This window comes from Dipodomys merriami, unplaced genomic scaffold (assembly GCF_024711535.1).
Source record: "Dipodomys merriami isolate MVZ:Mamm:240054 unplaced genomic scaffold, mDipMer1.0.p SCAF_13, whole genome shotgun sequence".
Taxonomy (NCBI): domain Eukaryota; kingdom Metazoa; phylum Chordata; class Mammalia; order Rodentia; family Heteromyidae; genus Dipodomys; species Dipodomys merriami.
The window spans coordinates 15,671,504-15,695,096 of NW_027202604.1; the positions used below are offsets into that span (position 1 = coordinate 15,671,504).

General features: G+C 40.2%; 1 protein-coding gene across 3 annotated transcripts in view; it reads left to right on the plus strand.

Annotated features, from left to right (window-relative positions):
- Lrrc3b (leucine rich repeat containing 3B) overlaps nt 1-10,791 on the plus strand; it is an 83,990-nt gene extending 73,199 nt beyond the window's left edge. For all 3 annotated transcript variants that reach the window (XM_070018391.1, XM_070018392.1, XM_070018393.1), the window contains exon 3: nt 9,468-10,791. In XM_070018391.1, coding sequence (XP_069874492.1) covers nt 9,629-10,408 — 780 coding nt within the window. In that variant the 5' untranslated portion in view covers nt 9,468-9,628 and the 3' untranslated portion in view covers nt 10,409-10,791. The remainder of the gene's footprint in view (nt 1-9,467) is intronic.
- Nucleotides 10,792-23,593: the final 12,802 nt, after the last annotated feature.

Below are 23,593 nucleotides of genomic sequence, written 5' to 3' on the forward strand. Positions count from 1 at the left end.
TTTTTTTTTTTTTGCCAGCATTAGGGCTTGAACTCTTGACTGCATGGTTTCACAGCCTTGGCATTTTTGGTCAAGGCTGGTGCTCTTCCCTGTAAGCCACACCTTTACTTCCAGCTTTTTGTTGGTTAATTGGAGATGACTCTCCCAGACTTTTCTGTTTAAGCTGCCTTCAAACTACAATCTTGAGATCTGAGTCTCTTCAGTAGCTAGGACTATAGGTGTGAGCCACAGATACTTGGCTTCAGAATCTTTTGAAGGTTCTGAAATATGAAGTATTTTCCAATCTCTGCTAATAGTGAATTATCTTTTACTGTATCAGAAAAGACCCATTTTGTAAATGTGTGTGTGTGTGTGTGTGTGTGTGTGTGTGTGTGTGTGTGTGTGTGTGTGTGTGTGTGTGTGTGTGTGTACTTCTTTTGGCTTCCAGGAAACTTGGAACTAGAGTGATTTAGTTGCAGCCAAAGCTCTCCAGCTCTAGAGATGGGAGTTAGACAAAAATGCCTTCAAGTTCTATTCTTTTATTGATGTTAGCTTCCTATGGATGCTATAATAAATGACCACAAATTTTGTATGTTACACAGCACACAGCTCTTTTCTCATAGTTCCAGAAGCAGAAGTGTGAAAATGATTTCAAAAGGCTTGTGGATACTCCAACTAGAATTCCTTCATTGGAGGCGAATTTCTTCACTAAGTCTCTTTTAAAACTTAAAAGGTCTCCTACACATAACTTCTGTGGGAAAACTTTGAAACTTTCAGGCTAATGCCTGTAATCCTAGCTACTCTAGAGACTGAGCTCTGAGGATGGTGGTTGGAATCCAGCTCAGGCAGGAAAGTTCAAGCCCTATGACAAGCACATACATACAAAATAAGGTTATAGTTGTTACAGCAGTTTATCCTAAAATGTATCTACGTGCATCTACTATGAATAGGAAGTTCTCATATCATGATATAACCCCAAGAAGCTTACATTTGTTGCAATAAGATCTAGCATGATGTCAGCATTTGAATGCTTCCCATTCTTCCAATGGCATCCCTTTGGCTTTTTTGTCTAGTCTAGAATCTTATTTCTTCCATGATCTTTCCAGTTAATATACAAATTATACAGCCTATTTTGGTGCAGTGGTTATTTCATTTGTTTTGTTCTGTATTTAGGATTTTTTCCAATTTTCCTTCAATGACTTCTCACAGAGCCCATACTAGTCATTCTGTAAAATGTCTCCAGTTCTAGATTAGTCAGAGTTGATCCTCGAGCCACAAAAGCAAGGAAAACATGAATGATTTGCTAAGGTCCTAGAGTTCATTCCTTAAGAACTCCACATTTAACTCCATTTTCTAGACTGTGGTTTTTGTCTCCATCTTGTGCTTAATCCACCTGGCCAGTGACTATGATCATGGTATGTAATGTCAGAAGGATGATGTAGGGTTAACTTTTTGAAATGGTAACTAAAAACCACTCATCCTACACATATCTACAATGAATTCAGCTTAAGTCTGGGCTTTCTATAAACAGCTTTCAAGTTATCTTGGGCTCTTTTGAGTGTTGGGGAGATGAACTTATGTAGATTATAATTTTAAAGTTTGCAATGCTCTCGCTGTTAGAAATGTCATGGGAACTTGCTGGGGCACAATAATAGAGAAGCAGAAAGAAACCAAAGTGGCCCTTTTCCCATTTCATCTCCTCATAAACCTGTAGCATGGTGTGTAATAATTACAGATATTTGCTAAGACATGGTAATATCCATACCCTATGCTGGGTACCCAGAGAGGGTTGATTACTGGTTGGGTGTTTTTTTTAATGTTTTAAGTTTTTGTTTGTTTCTCCAGTGAATTTCTGGGTAAGAAGAATTTGTAAATCTATCCTGGAGCTATATGAGCACCAGATCATGTAGAAAAGAGGAAATGTGTGCAGAGAAACCTGTTTTATACTGTTTATCTTAAGTACTTACTCTCTAAAATTATTTTCAAAAATGGAAAAACCATTCTTGAACTGACAGATGTGGATCAAAAAGATTTCTTGTCTTTTTTTGTGTATGTGCCAGTACTAGGACTTGAACTTGGGGGCTAGGGTGTGTCCTGTAACTCAAGACTGGCTCTCCACATCTGGTTTTTGCTGGTTAATTGGAGATAGGAGGTCTCAAAGACTTTCTTTCCTGGGCTGGCCTCAAATCATGACCCTCAGATCTCTCAACCTCCTGAGTAGCTAGGATTATAGGCAAGAGCTACCTGCACCTAGTGATTGCTTGTCATTTTGATAAAAGGGTCCATTTCAGAGTACACTTTAAAGAGAAACTAACAAAGGAGAAGGTACCCTGGATTTTTCCAAACTTTGTAGGAAGACGTCCATGGAGAGCTAGTCTGACACTTAAAACTCAGCACTTACATTTACAGATTCTCCATATCAAAAACAACCAGTAAGAGATAAAACAATGCATGTTGAATGAGACCTGTTTGGGGGAACATCTGGGATTTAACTTTTGCCCTGCTTTTATCAATTGTGTGCTTTTGAGGAGTTCTTCTGCAGGAGTTACTCAAGTGTCTTAAAATAGGAGGAAAAATATCCCTCTGTGGATGTTTGAGAGAGAACCAAATGAGAGCATATTCATGAACATCACAATAGGTTACATTTACAAGGTAAATTTTTGGAGGATTGTTTTGTGCTAGTCCTGCGTCTTGAACTCAGGGCCTGGGCTTTGTCCCTGACCTTTCATGATCAAGGCAATCTCTCTACTGCTTAAGCTCTAGCCCTACTTCTGGCTGTGGGTGGTTAATTGGAGATAAGAGTCTCATGGACTTCCTTTCCCAGGCCCGATTTGAACCACAATCCTTAGAACTCAGCCTCCTGAGTTGCTAACAGGAATACCAGTGCCTGGTTCTTTCCTTCCTTCTTTCCTTCCTTCTTTCCTTCCTTCTTTCCTTCCTTCCTTCCTTCCTTCCTTCCTTCCTTCCTTCCTTCCTTCCTTCCTTCCTCTTTCCTCCTTCTTCCTCTCTCTGTCTCTGTCTCTCTCTGTCTCTGTCTCTCTCTCTGTCTCTCTGTCTCTGTCTCTCTCTGTCTCTCTCTGTCTCTCTGTCTCTGTCTCTGTCTCTGTCTCTCTCTGTCTCTCTCTGTCTCTCTCTCTGTCTCTCTGTCTGTCTCTCTGTCTCTGTCTCTCTCTGTCTCTCTCTCTGTCTCTGTCTCTCTGTCTCTGTCTCTCTGTCTCTCTGTCTCTGTCTCTGTCTCTGTCTCTGTCTCTGTCTCTGTCTCTGTCTCTGTCTCTCTCTCTCTCTCTCTCTCTCTCTCTCTCTCTCTCTCCCTCTCTTTTTCCCAGAGATTAGGACTCAAAATCAGTACCTGGCACTTTCCCTCATTGGCATTCTACCAACCTCACATTTAGGGCTTTTGACTTAGAAGCATACTGCAACCTTTTCTTTGCCATCCATTTCTCTTTAACAATATGCAACAACTACTTCATGTAGAATGCATCCTGGCTCTTGTTCCCTATTTTAGTGGAGTCCGTTGCAAAGTCCGTTACAGCAGTTATAAAATGGTGTGTCGTGCTATGTTGCATGGAGGCCAAAGGACTTAAGTTTTTGCTTTTGACACAGAACAGCTGCTGTCATGACAGGTCACATAACCTCCCTGAGCCTTGATTTCCTCATCTGTGCAGAGGTCACAGTTGCTCCTTCTATGGTGGTTGGGAGGATTTGTACAAATGGCATATGTGTAGCCACGGAAAACTGCAATTTCACTTCCCTCTCCACTCTGCCCTGTCTAATAGTCCTCCCCTCAGCCCTGGTGTATGAGCCTCGCAGTTCTGTGCTTAGTCTAAGATAAGACATTGTCCTGACATTATTTTAAGCCAGAACCACAATTAATTCAAACAAAAGTAAAAAATCAAGTTCCATCACTTATATTTCTAATGCAAATGTCTACCTAAAACACTGTGAAATAGGCTATATATAATATCCAGCTATTCTCCGTGTTTTGTTGTTGCAGGCTCAAACAATAGACAATGGTAGACTGCTCAATTTTTCCTTTCTGTCCCTTTATTCACTTCCATCTTAGGTCAGCATAACTGGGTATCAACTGCTTTGGAGATGACGATGCATTGCAAAGAATCATGGTCCCTGGGCCTGGTGTTTTTCTTATGAGACTCTTTTTACTACAGCTACTCTATCTACCTCTCTGACTCTGACCACGCATGCCTTTAAGATGGCTTCTTCTTCAACCTAAGCACTTACCCTTAGTCTCTTGTTGCTGAGACCCTTCTGCTTTACTAAAGAATCCTATAGAACCCAAGATGCACCCCTTGGGGAACATCTCCCCACTGGTGACTATATCTGATCCATAGGAAATAGTTTCTATCATTTATTTACACACTAGGGGAGGGGGGTTCACTCCAACTTTAAAGCACCACACAGCTCCACTGCCAAACACCAGGCTGTTATGCTTCTTAGTCTGAAGCACTCTGTTCATTTCCAGTTCCAAGGGTCATGTGATAAACTCTTCCCATGAGGAAGTGATGAGATAGATAGCTCCAGGCCCTTCTTATTGTTCATTATATAAGAAGATGTTAGTCAAAGAACACGTTAGCCAAGTATCATATGTTAACTCCTCACCTGCAAACTCTACAGACATTTAACCAGGAACCTGCCTAGTCAGAACTTCAGTTTTAGCATCTTGTTACATGGGTTCATTACAATAAGTGCCTGGAATATAATAAATGACAAGAAAACTAATGATGAAATGAGAATTGATCTTAGCTCATGTCATTAAATATTTATTAAACTTTTATCATGGGCAATGTGAAAACACAAAAATAAGTAAGAAATGCCACAGGTCCTTCCTTCTGGTATCTCCTGTTAGGGAAGACAAACTGGAGTATTTAAAGTTGCAATTGATATAACATCAGAAGTTAGGGTATAACAGAGGGAGTTTAGAGATTCCAGGTACTCCCTGCCTTAACAATTTGGATTCATCCTCAGATTACATTCCATTAAAAAGTAAAAATCCTTATCAGTTTGCATCCTTGACTAAATGATGCAGCTTTTATAATTTTTGAGCCAAATTACAATGAAACTGGATTCCAAATGGAGACTCCACTCTACATTGAAAGCTGTTCAGTTAGGATGGTTTGTGGAAAATTCATGTGGGATGTAGTGTCATTTTTTATCAACTTCCTATACATTGATCTGTGTCTGTGAGGAAGTGTGTGAAGATGAGCTTGTCACAAAAATCAAGGCCATTGACTCTTTTCTATTAGTGGGAGGATATGACTTGCTATTAGGAGAATGGAAACAAAGAAAACTTGGACACAGAAGTCCAGAAAGAAGGCTTTTGCCATTTTTCAGAACAAGATGGAGGTTTGAAATAGGAAAGAGACCCAGGAAGTATAAAGTATGAGAGATGGCAGAAGGTGACAGTGAACCCTTTTCAGAAATCAGCAGGAAAGAACAGGTAGTGTATGGTGGAGGGGAAGGTCACTGGATGCAGTTGAAGGGTGAAAATTAAGATTTTAGTTTTAGATACACCCCAATTGAGGCTCTTCCTCTTTGGCAGGTTGTTAGGAGTGGAAATGCATGAAATTTATGATGAAACTCGGTGATAAAGATGTGAATGTCAACCAACATTTACCAAAGCAACAAAGGAGGAGAAAAAACACCTGTGCAATTCATTCACCTGAATTATTTAGTCCAGATTCAATTTCCCTGATATTTCTTGGTCAAGGATTGCACAGATTGGTAGTTTATATAATCCATAGTTAGTTTATTTTAAAAAATATATAATGATAAAATAAATCAGAATATGTAATTTCTATAATCATAAAGCTAATTATGGAAATAATTGCCTTGAAAAGGCCAACTTTATCAACTTTAGACTTGTTAAATGACAATGGAAAGATGTAACGATGATCTATTCAGAATTTTCTCTAGCAGGAAAGTCAACCAACTGCCCCCTGGCACTTGGCAGAGACTCAAAGGCAGACAGGTATATATAATCTCTTTATAGAGTGGAAAATCAAGGAAGGCTTCTGCTGAGCCCTGATTGGAGGCTGTCTGCCCAGGAAGCTGAAGTTGGGCTAGACAGAAGCAGAATGTGCTATGTGATTGGTTGAAGTATAGTTAGCTTTCTCTACTTGGTCCTAAGTTGAAAGCTGAGACAAAAATTAATAAAAGCCACTAAAGAGTCCTTTTTCCTAGAAGGGTAGAATTTGTTCATAGTTTGTGATTTGTTTGCAAACTTGATTCAAAACAGAATAGAAGACGTTTTAGGTTTCTGAGCTCTTGTTCAGTATTTGTGCTGGATGATAACCAGACAGAAGAATGTCCGCCTCCTTTTCTTTGCCCACTTCTACTTCTCCCTTTGCAACAGCTTGTGTGGATCTACGCTGATGGGAAGGTTATATCCATCCAATAATCCCTATGGAAACTGGCTGTGTGGTATCATGGAGTAGAGAAGTAGCTTTTCTGTCCTCCCTTGTGAAGGTGATCTTGATTCAACATCTTTGACTTGATGTCTAGACCATCTCCTGGACTTGCTTGGGTCAATTTTTGTTACTGAAGCAACAGACATTTATTACTTATAGTTTCGAAAGCTAAGAAGTCCAACTTCAAGGTGGCTCCCAGAAGACTTGGTGAGCACTTGTTCCCTGGGCCATGTTAGCCATCTTCCCCCTGTGTCTTCACATGATAGATGGAGCAAGGCAGGGCCAGGTGCTAGTGGCTCATGCCTGTAATCCTAGATACTCAGGAAACTGGTTCAAAGTTGGCCTTTTCAGGAAAGACTATGAGTCCCTATCTCTAAAATAACCAGCAGAAATCCAAGCTAGAAGCGCTGCTCAAGTGGCAAAGCACCAGCCACAAACAAGTTTGAGGCCATGAGTTCAAATGTGGTATAAATACATATGCACTAGATAGATAGGGAGAGAGGGGGGCATCTAGGAACTCCATTATTAGGGTGCTAATCCCAAGAATAAGGGCTCTGCTTCTCCACACACATTCACACTGAGAATTCAATTTCAACGTATGAGTTTGTGAGAGGCCACATATTCAGATCATACCACCTAAGCACTCTACTGCCCACATTCTACATCTCTTGTCACTTTATCAGGTCTAAGGTAAAGACCAAGTCACAGTGACCCAGCAGTCTAGCCAATTGGAAGTTTTCGTGTTCTTTTAGCAAACTTTATAGAGAGAAGACCCAGTATTTAACTTGAGCATAATATCTGTGGTGGAAGATAGACTCTGTATTTGTACTCCTAACAAGTTTCCATCCAGTGAGTAGATGGCTCAGCTGGGGCATCTAGGACCTTCTTGGAGTCTATACTTGTGATGTTTGCCAAGTCTACCACATTGGCATATAAAATCAGTGGATACCAACTTCTATTACGTCTCTGTTTTTAAAAAATTATTAGAATGTCACTTGAATAACATCCTCAAAGAACAGATAGCAAAGATCAAAGCTGATACACCAACCACTTTTAAATTGTTTACTATCGTTTCTAGATGAGGCAGAACAAGCCCTTGTCCCCGCACATTTTACAGTATGAATTATTGAACACTTCTATATACACATAAAAAAGAAAACAACTACTAACCATAATCTCAGGAGAAAGGTGAAGCATCTTCCAGAGGAGGTTCCAAGCTTTTAGTAAGTTAGTAGGTAGCTGATTGCACAGACTTGGTTAATTAAGGTTCCTTGGTTGACAGAGGCTCTCATTATTCCTCCATTGTCCTGTCTGTTACGTCCTTCTCATGAGCTCCTCCCACCGACTCTTGCTTTGTATTTCTGCTTCTCCTTTGTTTCTCAGAATAATGTCTCGTCTATACCGCTCTGATCTAGATACTTATTAGAGACCCCACACAGGTGCTATACAATGCACTTTTGAAGGAAAAACGTGAGACAGACAGGACACTTCACTGCAAATGAATGAGGGATGACTTAGTAAGATTAGGGATCCTTCTTTAGCATTTTCTGGCATTTACGGGATACAGTATTCCAAAAGCACATCCTCTCCATCCTGCTTGCTCTTAATCTCATTTTTTTCCATGATTAACAACCCAGTTCATTATGTTTTCAGCTCACATTAATCATCACTTCTGTGAGTTGGGTAACATTTGGATCATTTCCCTCTGTATTTATCCATCTGGGATCTTCAGAAAAGATAAGTTTGCATAAAGTCATTTGTTGCTCACTGTATAGCAAGAGTGAATGCTTGCTTTGTTTCTCGGGTCCTGTAAGGAAAAGCTGAAATCAAGGATCCCTCTACAGGCTGGAAAGGAGCAGCAATTAAGATCCACAACATAACAGTATCTGAGATCCTCCCAAAGCAATGCTCGTTGGATCCTATGTTCATAGAGGAGATGTGATGGAAAAAGAGCTGTGGGGATAGTGAAAGAGTTAGGAGATGAATGAACCAGAAAACAGATTTTCATCTGAGATCTGTCTATGTACCTACCAGCTGGTCAACCTTAGGCAAGTCACCTAATATCTGCAGGATCATTCATCTCCTACATGAACTGGTTGATTGCAAAGATATGCCTTTCCACTCTATATCAGAGGGTACTGGGAGGGTTAAATTATATTTGCATCTCTGCTCTCTGCCATTGCATACAATTTATCATTTTATTTATATCACTTACGTTTGTAATTGAGTGTAGTTAATTTCTATTTTTTTCAATGCTTATAGTACTTGAAAAGGGGAAAACAGCTATTGGGGGAATTCTTAGAAGCTAGTATTTCTTATTTCAGTAATAAAAAGAAAGTCTTACAGGTGAGTGTCATACTTGAAATTCTGCTGTACAGGGAATACATTGTTTAGAAAATAGAATCTTTTGAAAATTCAGTTAAGAGCATTCTCCCAGGTATAATGTAATCTCAAGAAGTCACAGGAAAGTGACAATTTGGGAAGTTCTTGATTATCTGTCCCCCAGAAACATCGTATGGTAAAGGTTGGAAAGCATTTGTTCCTTTCTTAACTCAAGTTAAAGATCATTCTTCTTTAGGACCAGTATTCCAAACTGGGCATCCATTCAAAAGCCAAGACAGACATTCCTGTCTATGGTCATTAGCCATGAAGTCCTGGTATTATTTCTCATTGTTGCCCAAGTGCAGGGCTAAATTGCATTAATACATCTGCTACTGCAGGAAGGGTGAAAGATGTAATTAAATTTTATTGCCGTAGAATTTAGAAGGAGTCTAGGAGGGGAACAGCAGAGTCGAGAGAAATGGAGACTATTGCCTTTAATTCCAGCAAAAGAAAGGTGACAAGAGTTTGGAAAGGTTGTCTTTTATTAACAGCCCTCTCCCGGCACCTGGGGTTTGAGCAGGAGATTCCCATTCCACAGGCAACTCCCAGTGGCCTCGGTGGAAATTGCCTGCATAACGAACCTTCCTTCCCAACTAGCACACCAGATACCTGAGAGACTGTTTAATTGCAATGCATTTCCCTCTGCAAAAGAGCTAATTGCATCTGCTTCCCTTTCCGTAGGCTCCCAAGCAAAGACAAGAATAATGAAGAGACGCGTGTGTTAGCCACGACCTTTTAAAGCCCCACAAGAAGGAAATCGACGGTGTGGACAGAGCTGGAACCGTTGCCACACTAGTTGGAGTAAATGAGGAATGGACTTACGATTATGCTGACATTCCAGCATGAATCTGGTAGACCTGTGGTTAACCCGCTCCCTCTCCATGTGTCTCCTCCTACAAAGTTTTGTTCTTATGATACTGTGCTTTCATTCTGCCAGTATGTGTCCCAAGGGCTGTCTTTGTTCTTCCTCCGGAGGCTTAAATGTCACCTGTAGCAATGCAAACCTCAAGGAAATACCCAGAGATCTCCCTCCTGAAACAGTCTTACTGTATCTGGACTCCAATCAGATCACATCCATCCCCAATGAGATTTTTAAGGACCTCCATCAACTGAGAGTTCTCAACCTCTCCAAAAACGGCATCGAGTTCATCGACGAGCATGCCTTCAAAGGGGTCGCCGAAACCTTACAGACTCTGGACTTGTCTGACAACCGGATTCAGAGCGTGCACAAAAACGCCTTCAATAACCTGAAGGCCAGGGCCAGGATTGCCAACAACCCCTGGCATTGTGACTGTACTCTCCAGCAAGTGCTGAGGAGCATGGCGTCCAACCACGAGACGGCCCACAATGTGATCTGCAAGACGTCGGTGTTGGACGAGCACGCAGGAAGACCCTTCCTCAATGCTGCCAATGACGCCGACCTTTGTAACCTCCCTAAAAAGACTACGGATTATGCCATGCTGGTCACCATGTTCGGCTGGTTCACCATGGTGATCTCGTACGTGGTCTATTACGTGCGGCAAAACCAGGAGGATGCCCGGAGACACCTGGAATACTTGAAATCCCTGCCAAGCAGGCAAAAGAAAGCCGATGAGCCGGATGACATCAGCACGGTGGTGTAAAGCCCACCTGGGCTGCGGTGGAGGAAGGGGGTGGTTGGCCAGCGCCAGGAAGAAGACGCGGTGTGCTGCGCCCATTCATTGTCAACACTTTGAAACTTTGTATTCCAGTTCCTTTCGAAATCGCATCACTGTTGAACTAACCGTTCACAAATGTTTCAATATAACTATTTTAGTTTAGGTGATCTATCTCCACCCACCCCCAACTTCCTCCTCCCCCCCCCCACCTTAATTGTAACCCTCCCTTCCCAACATCCCCCCCCACCCCACTCCACCCCGGCGGTTATATTCCTGAGTAAGCTACTATTTGATTGTTAGTTAGTCCCATCTCACTATTTAATAATGAAATTTATTTTTTTAATTTCAAAACCAAATAAAAGCTTAACTTTGAACCATGGAAAATAGAGTGCCTTACTGGTCAAGAAAGCAGAAGGAGATCATTCCACAACGTGTCACGTCGATTAGATTAGCCTGTGAACCTAAACGGCTATGGGAACGCAAGGTGTACTATCTCTCTTGAGTAGGGGGAAGCTGTGGCTGAATTATTCATCTACCCAAGTGTCTGTCAGACTTCAAAATACCCAGCTGTGCAATCCCAGGTGGTTGTAGAAGCGAGACATCCTGCAGGTGTTCTCCTTGGAATGCCTTTTGATTTTGCTCTTCAAAAATAGGTACATTAGGCTATGAGACCAAATGTTTACTGTGCTTCTACTCCATGCTAGACATGGTGGAAAAGAAAAGGATGGCACATCTCTATCCTCACAATCACTTCTGCTAGATAGGGATGTGTAGCTAATTTAGAAATAGCTGTGCCACAAAGGAAAGGCTTAACAGTCAGATTGGATTGCATGAAGTCACTGTGAAACATGTGGCTATTATTACTTTTATCTATAAACCCTCACTACCAGAAAAGGACGTGACTCTTATTCATGTGAAAGACTTATTGGGTATACGAACTTGAAGCTGAGCTATATCTTTCCTTTTCCAAGAAATGAGGTCTTCTTATTGGTAGGCCCACTGAGTTGGTTTATAGATGTGTACTTCACATATTGAGCAATGCACCTACAAGCTGGGCTGGCTCAGGCCTGTAAGCCTAGCTTCTCAGGAGGCTGATATCTGAGAATCGAGGTTCAAATCCAGGCAGGAAAGTTCATGAGACTCTTATTACAATAAACTATCCCAAAAAGGCCAGAAGTGGCTCAACTGGTAGAGCCCTAGCCTTGAGAACAAAAAGCTCAGGCAGGGACACTGCCCAGGCCCTGAATTCAAACCTGGGGTCCAACACACGCACACACACACACACACCACACACACACACACACACAAATGCATCTATATTAAATATACAGTACTGTGTGTTTTGAAAAGCAAACATACCTGTGCAACTACTGCATAATGAAGACATTGTGTCCTTGTCACTGGTCAGAGGTAGGGGAATGGAACAGGGAAATGATGGGCTTCTTTGTCTTAAAATCTTGTTATAGATAATCATTGAAATTTAAGTGGGATTTCATAAAGTGATGATGTAGGCAAAAATAATAGAATCCCAGGATCCAAGGGATAAATGGGTAAAGAGGTCTGTGGGATGAAGGAGGCAAGGCGGGCACCATATGGCACACATCTTCACTCCAGATGGAGGAACAATAATGATGCGTTTCGAGTATCACTTATGGAACACTTACCATGCACCAATTACTTTCTTTGGACTATTTTAACTAATCCTTACTCCTATCCTTGAGTTAGTCTTTTTAGGACGACAAAGCATAGACACAGAGTTCTGTGACCCAGGATCTGAGATCTCCTAAGAGGTAAATTTAGTCATTTGACTCAAGCACCAAGGGCTTCTGACCTAAAGCAATAGTATTTGAAGGTTTGCTAGAGAGATCAGCCAATCCAAGAATATAGCAAGACACAGAAAGCAAGGTGGCAACACACACATTCAAGGCTGCTGTGTTTTCACACCACCTTAGCCAGTCTAGGAAGTGTTAGGTCTAGTCTAAAAGTCCAAGGGAACTCCCAGGCATGAAATTCTGGATATGGGGCCTAAAGATTCTGCATCCCAATGAGAAGTAAGCCCAACTGTTTGAGCTTGAAGAATGGATTTGAGTGCCTTCCAGTGAAACTAGTGTTTTGCTGACGATTTAATGCCCCCTGGAGGACAATGTTATAATATATCCCTGTGAGAATTAACATTTCTAGGATGGTTAACTGAATTAAATACATGGTTGTTATTTGTTTATTTATTTTGTTTTGTTTTGTTTTTGTTGGTCATGGCCCCTGAACTCTGGGCCTGGGCACTGTCCCTAAGCTCTTCAGCTCAAGGCTAGCACTCTACCACTTGAGCCACAGTGCCACTTCCAGCTTTTTCTGCTTGGATGGTGCTAAGGAATGGAATCCAGGCCCTCATGCATGCAAGGCAAGCACTCTACCACTGACCCAGCTCCTGTTTGTTTGTTTTCTCAAGAGACAGAAATCAAGCCTTTTAAAGACAACCACTTAATGATTAGATTGTGTTTATTTGACTACATGAATAGCATTCAACTTAGAAAATCTCTCATGAATTAGACAATTTATTCCATGTCACTTCTTCCAAAACACTTTTTTATGTCCTTACTCTGATGAGTTTATAGCCTAGTGTAGTAGCACACACCTGTAATCCCAGTATTTAGGAGGCCTAAGACAGATAAATTATAAATTCAAGACCAGCTTGGGCTCTATATCATGAATAAAAAATGGAGCTTGTTTTCTATTAGCCAACTGTTATTATTCAAGTTAAAGAAAAAAATCTCTTCAAGTTAGTAAGTATAAGCATATTCTTATTCAGACGTAAAGAAACATCAAAGATTCAGTATTATTTAGCTCTAAATCTCCATGCAGATGAAACTGAGAGATGTGTCATAATCCCCCTCTCTGAATTGTCTGTAGATTGTTAGCAGTGCCCTTGGTGCTTTGCAAAAGCAAACTTCATTTGGGTTGCTATGAACTGAGTATAAGCCATTGGCAAATAAAATCAAATAAACAAATAAATACAAAGACAGCATATTGAGTCTCTGTGTGATCAGATCTGAAAGGGAATGATTTGCCTCTAGGGATGGTGTCTCTCATTAGGCCAACAGTACCTGATGTCAGTGAGTGATAAGAGATGACTTCCACTTATATATATGTTGAAAATCCCCAGTGTGTAAGCTCCAGGTTCCCATTTTGACACTGGCTTGCTTATTCTCTATTTCTTTTGTTGTCTGTGTATGTGCTGGTAGTGGTGGGGCTTGAACTCACCCTCTCCCAAGGTTGGTACTTTGTTTGTCACTTAAGCCATAGCTCTACTCCTGGCTTTTTACTAGTTAACTGGAGATAAGAGTCTCAAGGACTTTTCCACCTGGGCTGGCTTTGAACTGTCATCCTCAGATCTCAGACTCCTGCATGGCTAGGATTACAGGTGTGAGCCATCAGCTGCATGCTTGCTTCTTAATTCTCCAAAGCTTTGCAGATGTTTATGTAAATGATGAGCTACTTGAAGGCTCCTGAAACTGTCATCTCACTATTTGAGCAAGCCTAACCTTATGCTTAAAGCTTTTTTTAAATAGTGCCTTTCCTCAAACTGTTCCATTGGCAACATTCTCTTTTAAACTCAACCCTTTAAGTTTAAAAAAAACTGCCTGGGAATTTTAGTCTCGTCTTTGATAGTGTGCTTATCTTTGAAGCAAAGCAAACCATAAAACATGCCGGCCCAACTGGAACATTTTTTAAGAAAGTGATAAACATTTGCATAATGGGAGATTTCACTTTCAGTGCCATTTTGGCAAATCAGAATGCACTGATAAACAAAGTCTGCCAGGTGTGCATTGTTCTGCTTTACATCCATCTCTGATGCCTGGCAATCATCCTTGTACTGCCATCAACACACATTTAGGGCTGTCTGAGATGGAGATAAGTTTTCTATATTGACATAAGACTTTCACTTCAGACAGGAAGTTCGCTCATCTATCTGGCAGGGTTGGAGAATGGAAAGATTCTGCTTCATTAAACCCTCAGGTTTTAGAAATAGGTGAGCTCTTAAAATGTCAGTGCTAAAAACTTCTAGGAAAGTGATCTCCCCCCACTTCTTTTACCCGTGCTAAAATGAAAACCCTTGAAGGCTTCGAGATTAGCACTTACCTCCCCATGTTCCTTTCCAGTGACTTTTCCAGGGCCCCAATCACCTCCCCTGATAAATCATTCTCAAATCATAAAAAAAAAACAGAATACTAGAACTATCAGAACCACATATGTCATGAAAATGCCAATGTCTGTCCAAAAAGTTTCTTTGGGAATTCAAAAAGCAAGAGAGGTTCCTACATTACCACCTTGTCATCATAAAGAATATCCATGATTCTGAGAAAACAAAACCTTCTTATTCTTTGAAGACAGAATGATGGGAGCTATATGTATATACACAAAGCTCCCAGATAGATGGTTATCATAGTCAGTGTTCTTTCTGACCTGTCTTCCTCAGGGAGAGATGGAAGAAAGGATCTCAAGGAAGCTCCCTGCAGAGGGAATTGACTGTTCTTTGTTGAGTCAGAGAGGCAGAAGAGCTCCTGTGCACGCTGATGGCAGGAGCAGAATGGGTGCCCTTGAATGGTGCCCTTCACCTCCAGGGCCAACTCAGACTGGCTTCCCAAAGTGGTATCATTGATTCATCCAGTTGACCTTGTCTGACCAAGAAAAGATAAACCGGAATCAAACTCCATAACTACACATTTACAAATGTTTTCCTGATGCTCTCCAAAATCCATTCAGGTAACTGAATCCAGGACAGTGAAAATCTGCCTTTTTTCATTCTGTATTAGCCCAACCTTATAAGATGGATGATTCAGAATGTAGCAGAAGGTTTGGTGGGTCAGACCCAATCAGGGCAACCCTCAAGGTCTAAGATGCTTTCCTTCCAACTCAGGAAACACATACTTTTAAGTCTAAGTCTCATGGTTTCATGAGTGGATGACAAAAAAAAGAAAAAAGAAATGAAATCCATTAGTTTGTATGACTCTAGCATTAAAATAAACTAATGTAAATCATTTAAGAAGTACACATACAAATCAGCGACAGTGGTTCATGCCTATCATCCAAGATATTCAAGAGGCTAAGTTGGGAGGATCGTGGTTCCAGGACACTTTACACAAAAAGTTCACAAGACATCATCTCAAACTATAGCTGAGCAATTGGTGGATGACTGCTGTCCTACCTAGAGATGGAAGTATAAGCAGGGAAGTGGTAGTCTAGGCCAGCCCAGACAGACTCCAGAGCAAAAAGGGCTAGAGTCATGATGCAAGTGGTAGAAAGCCTACCTAGCGAGTGCAAAGCTTGATTTGAAACCTCAGGTGATCATTTCTCATTCTTGTCACGGTAGCTGGCTTCTCAGAAAGCCCAGAAATTGGCAGGGTTTGGAGGGGGATGAAAGACTTTGAGAGAACACCAGCGTCTTTCAGATATTTTCTTTCAGAGGAAATGTAAAATGTATAAAGAAGCTGGTATTTGTGAGCTACTATTCCCCACGTGCTATTTTTAAAATGGATTCAATAATCAGTGCCATTAATTCAACAGATAGCTTATTAATCTTAGACCAGTCAGATTTGCAAATTAATTTCCACTTTATGAACATTTCTCTAAAAGAAAAACTAAAAGAAACCTTTAAAAAAATCTGAAAATAAAAAACCTACAAAGTTCTGGTCCCAAACTCAGAAAGACCTGTGTATTTATTTAAGGCTTAATTTCTAAAGTCAGCATCAGAAAATGTCTATCACTTGGATGCTTGAATCCCTGCACAGAAGTAAAGTCCATTCAAAACTTCTATTTTGAACCAGTGAGCAAATGCAGAGCGTATGTCATCCTTAGAAGCATCCCAGCTTATGAAGTGGATCAACTCAATTGCTCTTAATGACAACTATGTATATTTTCACATAGTTTGGGGAAAGCTTTAAATATATGTCTGCATGCTTCTTAAAGGCCATCAGGGGGAGGGCAAACAAGAGCCAGAGACTGGCATTTTTATCACTTTATCACTGATGAAACATCACTGCTTGTGTTAAAATAAGTCATAGAGCCAGTGGCTCACACCAGTAATCCCAGCTACGCAGGAGGCTCTGATCTGAGGATTACAGTTCAAAACCAGCCTGAGCAGGAAACTCTATGAGAATCTACAACTAGTCATCAAAAATCAAGAAGGGGAGCTATGTCTCCAGGGGTAGAGCCTTTCTCTTGAGCAAATAAGCTAAGGGATAGCACCCAGGCCCTGAATTCACATCCTATATTGGCACAAAATACATACGTATATACATACATACATACATACATACATACATACATACATACATACATACATACATCATAAAATAAGTCCCAAAGACTTTCATGTCAAATAATCCCATTTTTCTCCAGTAACAGACATCATTTTCTTTGCCCAGTTCAAGGTTCCGTTCCTCCTTCCCTGCTTCCTGTCAAGCACTCTTTACCATTTCTCCATTTACCAAGCTGCCATGCAGTAGATGAGTCAGAGCAGCCACTTGCAAGGTCTCACGCTTTGCTTGTGTCACATTGCCAGTTAATTTTGCATCATCTTGAGTTTATAAAAGCTTGTCTGAAGAGTCTGGAGAATAAGTGATGGTGGATAAGGAGACATTTATTTTAAGTGAGCTACCAAAGAACAAAGCCTGCTCCCCAGCTAGTTGTCAGGACCTGGTGTTCGAGGTCTACCAAGTTCTGTCCCCTCTTCATCTCCATCTTCGATGCCCAGCCCTGACTTCCATAGGGACCCAAAGAAGGCTTTTGATCAGAGAAGCTGTTTGGCTACTCACAATAACGAGATAGGTTCCAGACTTCCTTCTGAGAGGAAATGAAGGTGGGAGCCTGTGCTTCTTTTACTTGTATCTATCTGGGCTCTCACTCCAACCATGGACAAGTACATGAGGAAAATTCAGCTGGCAACTCCTGAAGGCACTTGCCTGGATGTCTTGTCTGACCACTGCAGTATGCCTTGTCAGTTTACACAGAAGACTGGGGTCTCCATGGCATTGCAACCCCATAGAAGCAGCCCTCAACCAATGGCACCTGGGAGCTTGATATGTGAACACTCCATTCCCTTACTCTCCAAAGCAAGAGTCTTGTCCTGACATCCTGACAAAATGAAGCTCTGCCCTCTCGGTTGCAGTAAGAGGCTTAGCATGGTATGTTATTGCTCTCTCTCCTCCCTTGTATAACAGCTCCACTGTTTTATGGATGTTTTGTTCTCTCTTCCAAAGACTCTTCGCATTCAAATCGTAGCCTCAGTGTCTGTCTGAGGAGTCCAATGTAAGTTACTTGGCTATTTTACTCTAGGTCTTTGCTTTGCTAGCCTAGGGAAACATCAGGCATGTTGAGATCATTTTTGAAAAAGACTAGCTGTGCTTTATTTTCATCTTCTGGACTGGAGCCTCTGGAGTGGGGCTCAGGCATCTGTAATGTCTGTTGATCCTCTTCCTCCCCTGGAGATTTGAAGGTAATCCATCAGGATTGTTAACACCGGCCAACAGAGCATCCTGCAGAGATTTATTTTGCAATATTATGCTTGGCAAAACTTAGCTGCCCTCAGAAAATTAACACTGTCCTCTCAAGGAGTGTGGTATGGATCCCTAATGTAATTGCCTTTTTAACCTCACTTGCTGGGAAATTTGGGGGGGGGGGGAGTAGGATAACACTGTGCCTCAAATTTATTGATTATAAGATACTCTCATAGCCCATTTGATTCTAGCCTGATTTCTATTACATGTAAGCCATCAATTATTCTGATTGTTTAAATGTATTTGCTTTCATGTTTCTATTTCTATATTTAATACTCCTTAGACCTCCTTATGTAATACATGAGAGTGGTGTGTGTGTGTGTGTGTGTGTGTGTGTGTGTGTGTGTGTGTGTGTGTGTGTGTGTGTGTGTGTGTGTGTGTGTCTGTACACTGGTCCTGAGGCTTGAACTCAGGACTTGAGAGCTGTTGCTGAGCTTTGTTTGTTCAAGGCTAACACTCTACAACCAAAGATTCACTTCTGACTTTTTGGTCATTAGTTGAAAATGAGTTTCATGGACTTTCCTGTCCAGACTGGCTTTGAACTTGTTTTGAATCTTCAGATTTCAGCCTCTCTAATAGCTAGGATTACAGATATAAGCCACTAGTGCATGGCCTTTTATATATTTTTTTTATTTTTCAGAAAACATATTGAATATATATAGCAAGACAAGGTTGGAATGATTGTACATCCCAGACTAGTCTTTTTTTTAACTTTTTTTTATTGTAAAGATACTGTATAGAGGGGCTACAGTTACACGAATACGGTAATGAGAACATTTCCTATTGAGCATTGTTAACCCCCTCCTTTGTTTTCCCAGGCTAGTCTTAAGCTCACAGTTCTCTTCCTCTGTCTCCTGAGTGTTAGAATTGCAGGTGTACACCACAATACTTGGCTTTGTTATATAACTAAAGAAAATATATATTTATTTGCCACAGTTCATTTTTTTCCTCATATTTATAAATTGTTTCCAGACACATTTACTATTTTGTGTTGGTTAATTTGTTTCCTCCACCTGCTTCCATGTTCCAGAAACATCTGAGATCCAGAAACATCTGAGATTCCTTGTTATGAAATTATGCCAGAATCACCAAGACTCACACTCAAATGTAAGGTCACATCTTATCCTCATCCGCTCCTAACTTTTGCACCTCTGCCCACCAGGAAAGAAGGAAGTAGAGTAAATGAAAGCATTACTTTCCCAATAAGGAAACTGAGTCTTAGATTGCCTAAATGGTTTGCCCACAGTATCTTCAGTTAACATGAAATGTGAATGAATGAACCTGGCACCAATGCTGATTCTCTGCCAACTTCTTACAAGGCATGAGGAGTGGACTCAGGGAAATGCCAGAAGAGTAAAATCTCACCTCAAATCTTGTGGGGTTTTGGGGGGAGGTGGGGGGGCTAAAGCCTACATCTACCTCTTTGTTCAGACTTGGCAGATTGTGTTGCCCCTGTGTCTAATATTCTAACACCACAAGCAAGATTTCACTTGCATTACTGTTTTGATTCTCCCAACTTGCTCTTTATAATGAACATTATATATTGTGGGCTGAATTGTCTCTTCAGAGTTATCAGTTGGAGCCCTAATTCCAGTTTCTCAGAATGGGATTGTATTTGGATATGGGGCCTTTTAAAGAGATAATTAAGTGAAAATGAGGTCATTAAGCTGGGCCCGAATCCAATCTGACTTATAGGGTCATAAAGAAGAAGAGAGGAGGCCATGCAGAGAGACACCCCGGATGCACAGGGACTGAAGGAAGAGCATACAGGAACAAGGGGGCATCTGCAGAAGAAACCAAACCTACCAACAACTTGGTCTTGGATTTCTAGACTCGAGAGCTAGGGGAAAATAATGGATTCCCATTTACATCACACATCTGTGATGGCAGAACTAGTAAGCCAGCGGTCACTATCTCCAAGGAGCACTGTGGAAGGCTTTCCTAGGAGGTGATATAGAAAAATATGTGGGAAATGTCATCCACTGTGAGTGCCACACTTGTATCCTTCTGTGTTGCCCTTGTCTGTCAAGGGCAACTTTGATTTTATTTATTTATTTTTTTTCTGGAAAGGATCCAGAACAAGAAGGCAATGTAGAAGCTAAAACATGATGATTTTTGTATACAGGTATGAAAGAAAATGAGGCATAAGAATGGATGGTTGGATTCTACTGGCTTCATTTCTAGATAGTGATTTTTAAAGGGGAGAAATGACCATAGGTAATAAAATACCTTAATGGGAAGAATGGTATCATTACTGTACTCTCCATGCCAGATTCATTAGGAATTTTCCTCATAGATAAAAATAAAATCCCAGTGAAACAGATATCCTTAAAACTGTTACTTGAAAACAACTGTCGGGTTAATAAGTGGGCTAAAGACTTAAAGAGAGACTTCTCTGAAGAGGAAATAAGAATGGCCAATAGACACATGAAAAAATGCTCAACTTCTCTAGCCATAAAAGAAATGCAAATCAAAACAACATTGAGATTCCACCTCACCCCAGTTAGAATAGCTATAATCAAGAACTCTAATAAAAACAGATGCTGGAGGGGATGTGAACAGAAGGGAACCCTATTACACTGTTGGTGGGAGTGTAAACTTGTTCAACCACTCTGGAAAGCAATATGGAGGTTCCTCAAAAGGCTCCACATAGAGTTCCCCTATGACCCAGCAATCCCACTTTTAGGCATTTACCCAAATGATCACAAACAAGACCATACTAAAGCTACCAGCACAACTATGTTTATTACAGCATTATTTACCATAGCTAAGATATAGAACCAACCCAGATGCCCCTCAGTAGGTGAATGGATCAAGAAAAAGTGTATCTCTCTCCCTCTCTCTCTCTCTCTTACACACACACACACACACACACACACAAACACACACACACAGGAATTCTATGCCTCCATCAGAAAGAATGACACTGCCCCATTTGTTAGGAAATGGAAAGACTTGGAAAAAATGATATTAAGTGAAGTAAGCCAGACTCAAAGAAACATAGGTCCCATGGTTTTTCTTATCTGCAATAACTAGTATATGTCTAGGACAAGCAGAAGAGGTCAAAAGCTATGTACATATGACCATATAACCTGATGCTAAGCAAAATGAACCCCAAGATAGGGACACAAGAGGTTTTATCTTTGTTGCTGTTCTTCTTAATGTACTGATAATGTATTATGTGTTTTTTTGTGTCTTTTGTATGTTCTTCCCCCATGGTACAACCCCTGTTTTCACTGTATTTTATTCTGGTGCCCTGCATCTTGTATATACATTTTTCTAATTTGGGAAGGGGAAGGGAAATAACAAAAGGCTGAAATAAGGACACAGGTTGTCCCATTATAACAATGAGATGTACAAGACACTATGTTGAAAATGAACTTTATAACTTGGGGGAGATGGTAGTTGTGGAGGTGGGAGGAAAGGGATGGTAGGGGAAATATAAAGGAGGGTGTAACGATGCTCGAGAGGAAATGGACTCATTACCTTGCTCATGTAACTGTAACCCCTCTGTATAGTATCTTTACAATAAAATATATATATTCAAAAAAACAGTTACTTTAAAATGAAAAGAAGATTTTTTTCTCAATTCTATTCCAACAATTTTCATAGTAGACTGGCTCCGTTTACAACTCTAATGATAACCTCTCAGATTGGGAGCTTTAAAAGCTGTGGCGGAGGTTGTAAGTGAAGAATTTGCCTCTCTCACCGAGCTGCAAAACATTGTAATTAGTCTTGGCTTACCATTTGGTCCATGCTATAGACAGCTGGGTCTGCTCAGCTAGCAGGGTGAAGGTCTGCCAGGGAGAGACTCATCAGATTTCTGCAGACAAAGTATTGGAAGCCAGAGGCCATGGAAAGCCTTTTAGAAAATGGTTATCATGCCACACATTCAGCTGTGATGAGACTTACTATTAGAGATCCATTGTTTTAATTTGCATTATGGTGTAATTAAAAAGGAAAGGAAGAAAAATGACCAGAGGATGTATTTTGCTTTGCTCACCAAACAAAAATAAGCTCAGTATTTAAAATCTGAAGTTACAGAATTACCTAGAAAATAAAAACAGTATTATGGAAGATGAAGACAGAAGTATAGATCTCTTCCAGACCTCTCTCTGTGTACATATATTTATAAATTTTCATAAAAAGGATATAAAGCCAGGAGCTGGTGGCTCATGCCTGTAATCCTAGCTACTCAGGAGGCCGAGATCTGAGGATCACAGTTCAAAGCCAGCCCAGCCAAGAAAATCCATGAGATTCTTTTCTCCAATTAATCATTTGAAAACCAGAAGTGGCGCTGTGGCTCAAATGGTAGAGTGTTTGCCTTTAACTGAAGAGCTCAGGGACAGTGCCCAGGCGCAGAGTTCAAGCCCTACAACCAACAAAAAAATAAAATAAAATAAACAAAAACAAATTGTTTAAATTGTTTAAATGTCTTGTACAAGATGTACAAGACATTATATTGAAAAACAAACTTTACAACTTTGGCATTGGGGGGGAGTGAGAGGGCAGGGATGGTAAGAGGAAACAAAGGAGGAGGCAACAATGCTTGATAAGAAATGTACTCATTACCTTGCCCATATAATTGCAACTTCTCTGTACAGTATTTTCACAATAAAAAACTAATTAATAATAATAAATTAATTAATTAATTAAATTAAAAGGATATATTATGCATGCTGTTCAGAAGATATATTTATCTGTTCTTCCTTTTTTAATGTATTTTTACTGATGCATAAAATATTTAAAAATTATACATATTTATGGGCTACCATGTAATGTTTTCATATATGTATGCATTGTATAATATTACAATAATAATAAACATATCCATCTCCTCAAAGACAGATCACTTCTTTATGTTCAAAATGTTCAAATGTCTTTCTTTAACTATTTGTAATGTGTACTTCTGTATACTGAATATTGAATAAAGTATATATGTGTATACACATGTATATAATCCATTGTATCAATACAATCAATATGAATTAATATATATCAGCATTGATACATAACAATACAACCAATATATATTGATCTGTGTCAATACAGTATATTGAAATATCACAGGATATTATTTAATTGTTATAGTGTATTGAAATGCATGCTGCTATATACTATAATCTTATTAGTGTATACTGCATTATTGTCACCTAGTTACCCACTGTGCAATAACACATCAGAACTTCTTACTCCTGTCTAAACTTAGTACTACTGAGATAATTTAGTCTACATATGAGATCATAGAGTCTACATATAACTGGGATCATGTGCTGTCTTTCTGTGTTTTGCTTATTTCACTTAACTCAATGACCTCCACTTATATCCATGTTGAAATGGCAGGGTTTTGTTCATTTCGTGACTGAAGAGTATTCTATTCAATATACAGAACATTGTTCTTTTTCAGTGTTTATTTTATTATCTTTAAATAATTATACAAAGGAGTGTCAATTCAACATGTCTATTTATGAGTACCACACATCTGAAGTACCCCTGCCATAATTATCCCTCATCTCTCTTAACCCTATCCATCCCCTCAAGTTATCTGGCTCCATTTTCACATATGTACACTGTATGCACCCACCCTTCCCCCTCTCCATTCAGCTGCCCTCCCTCT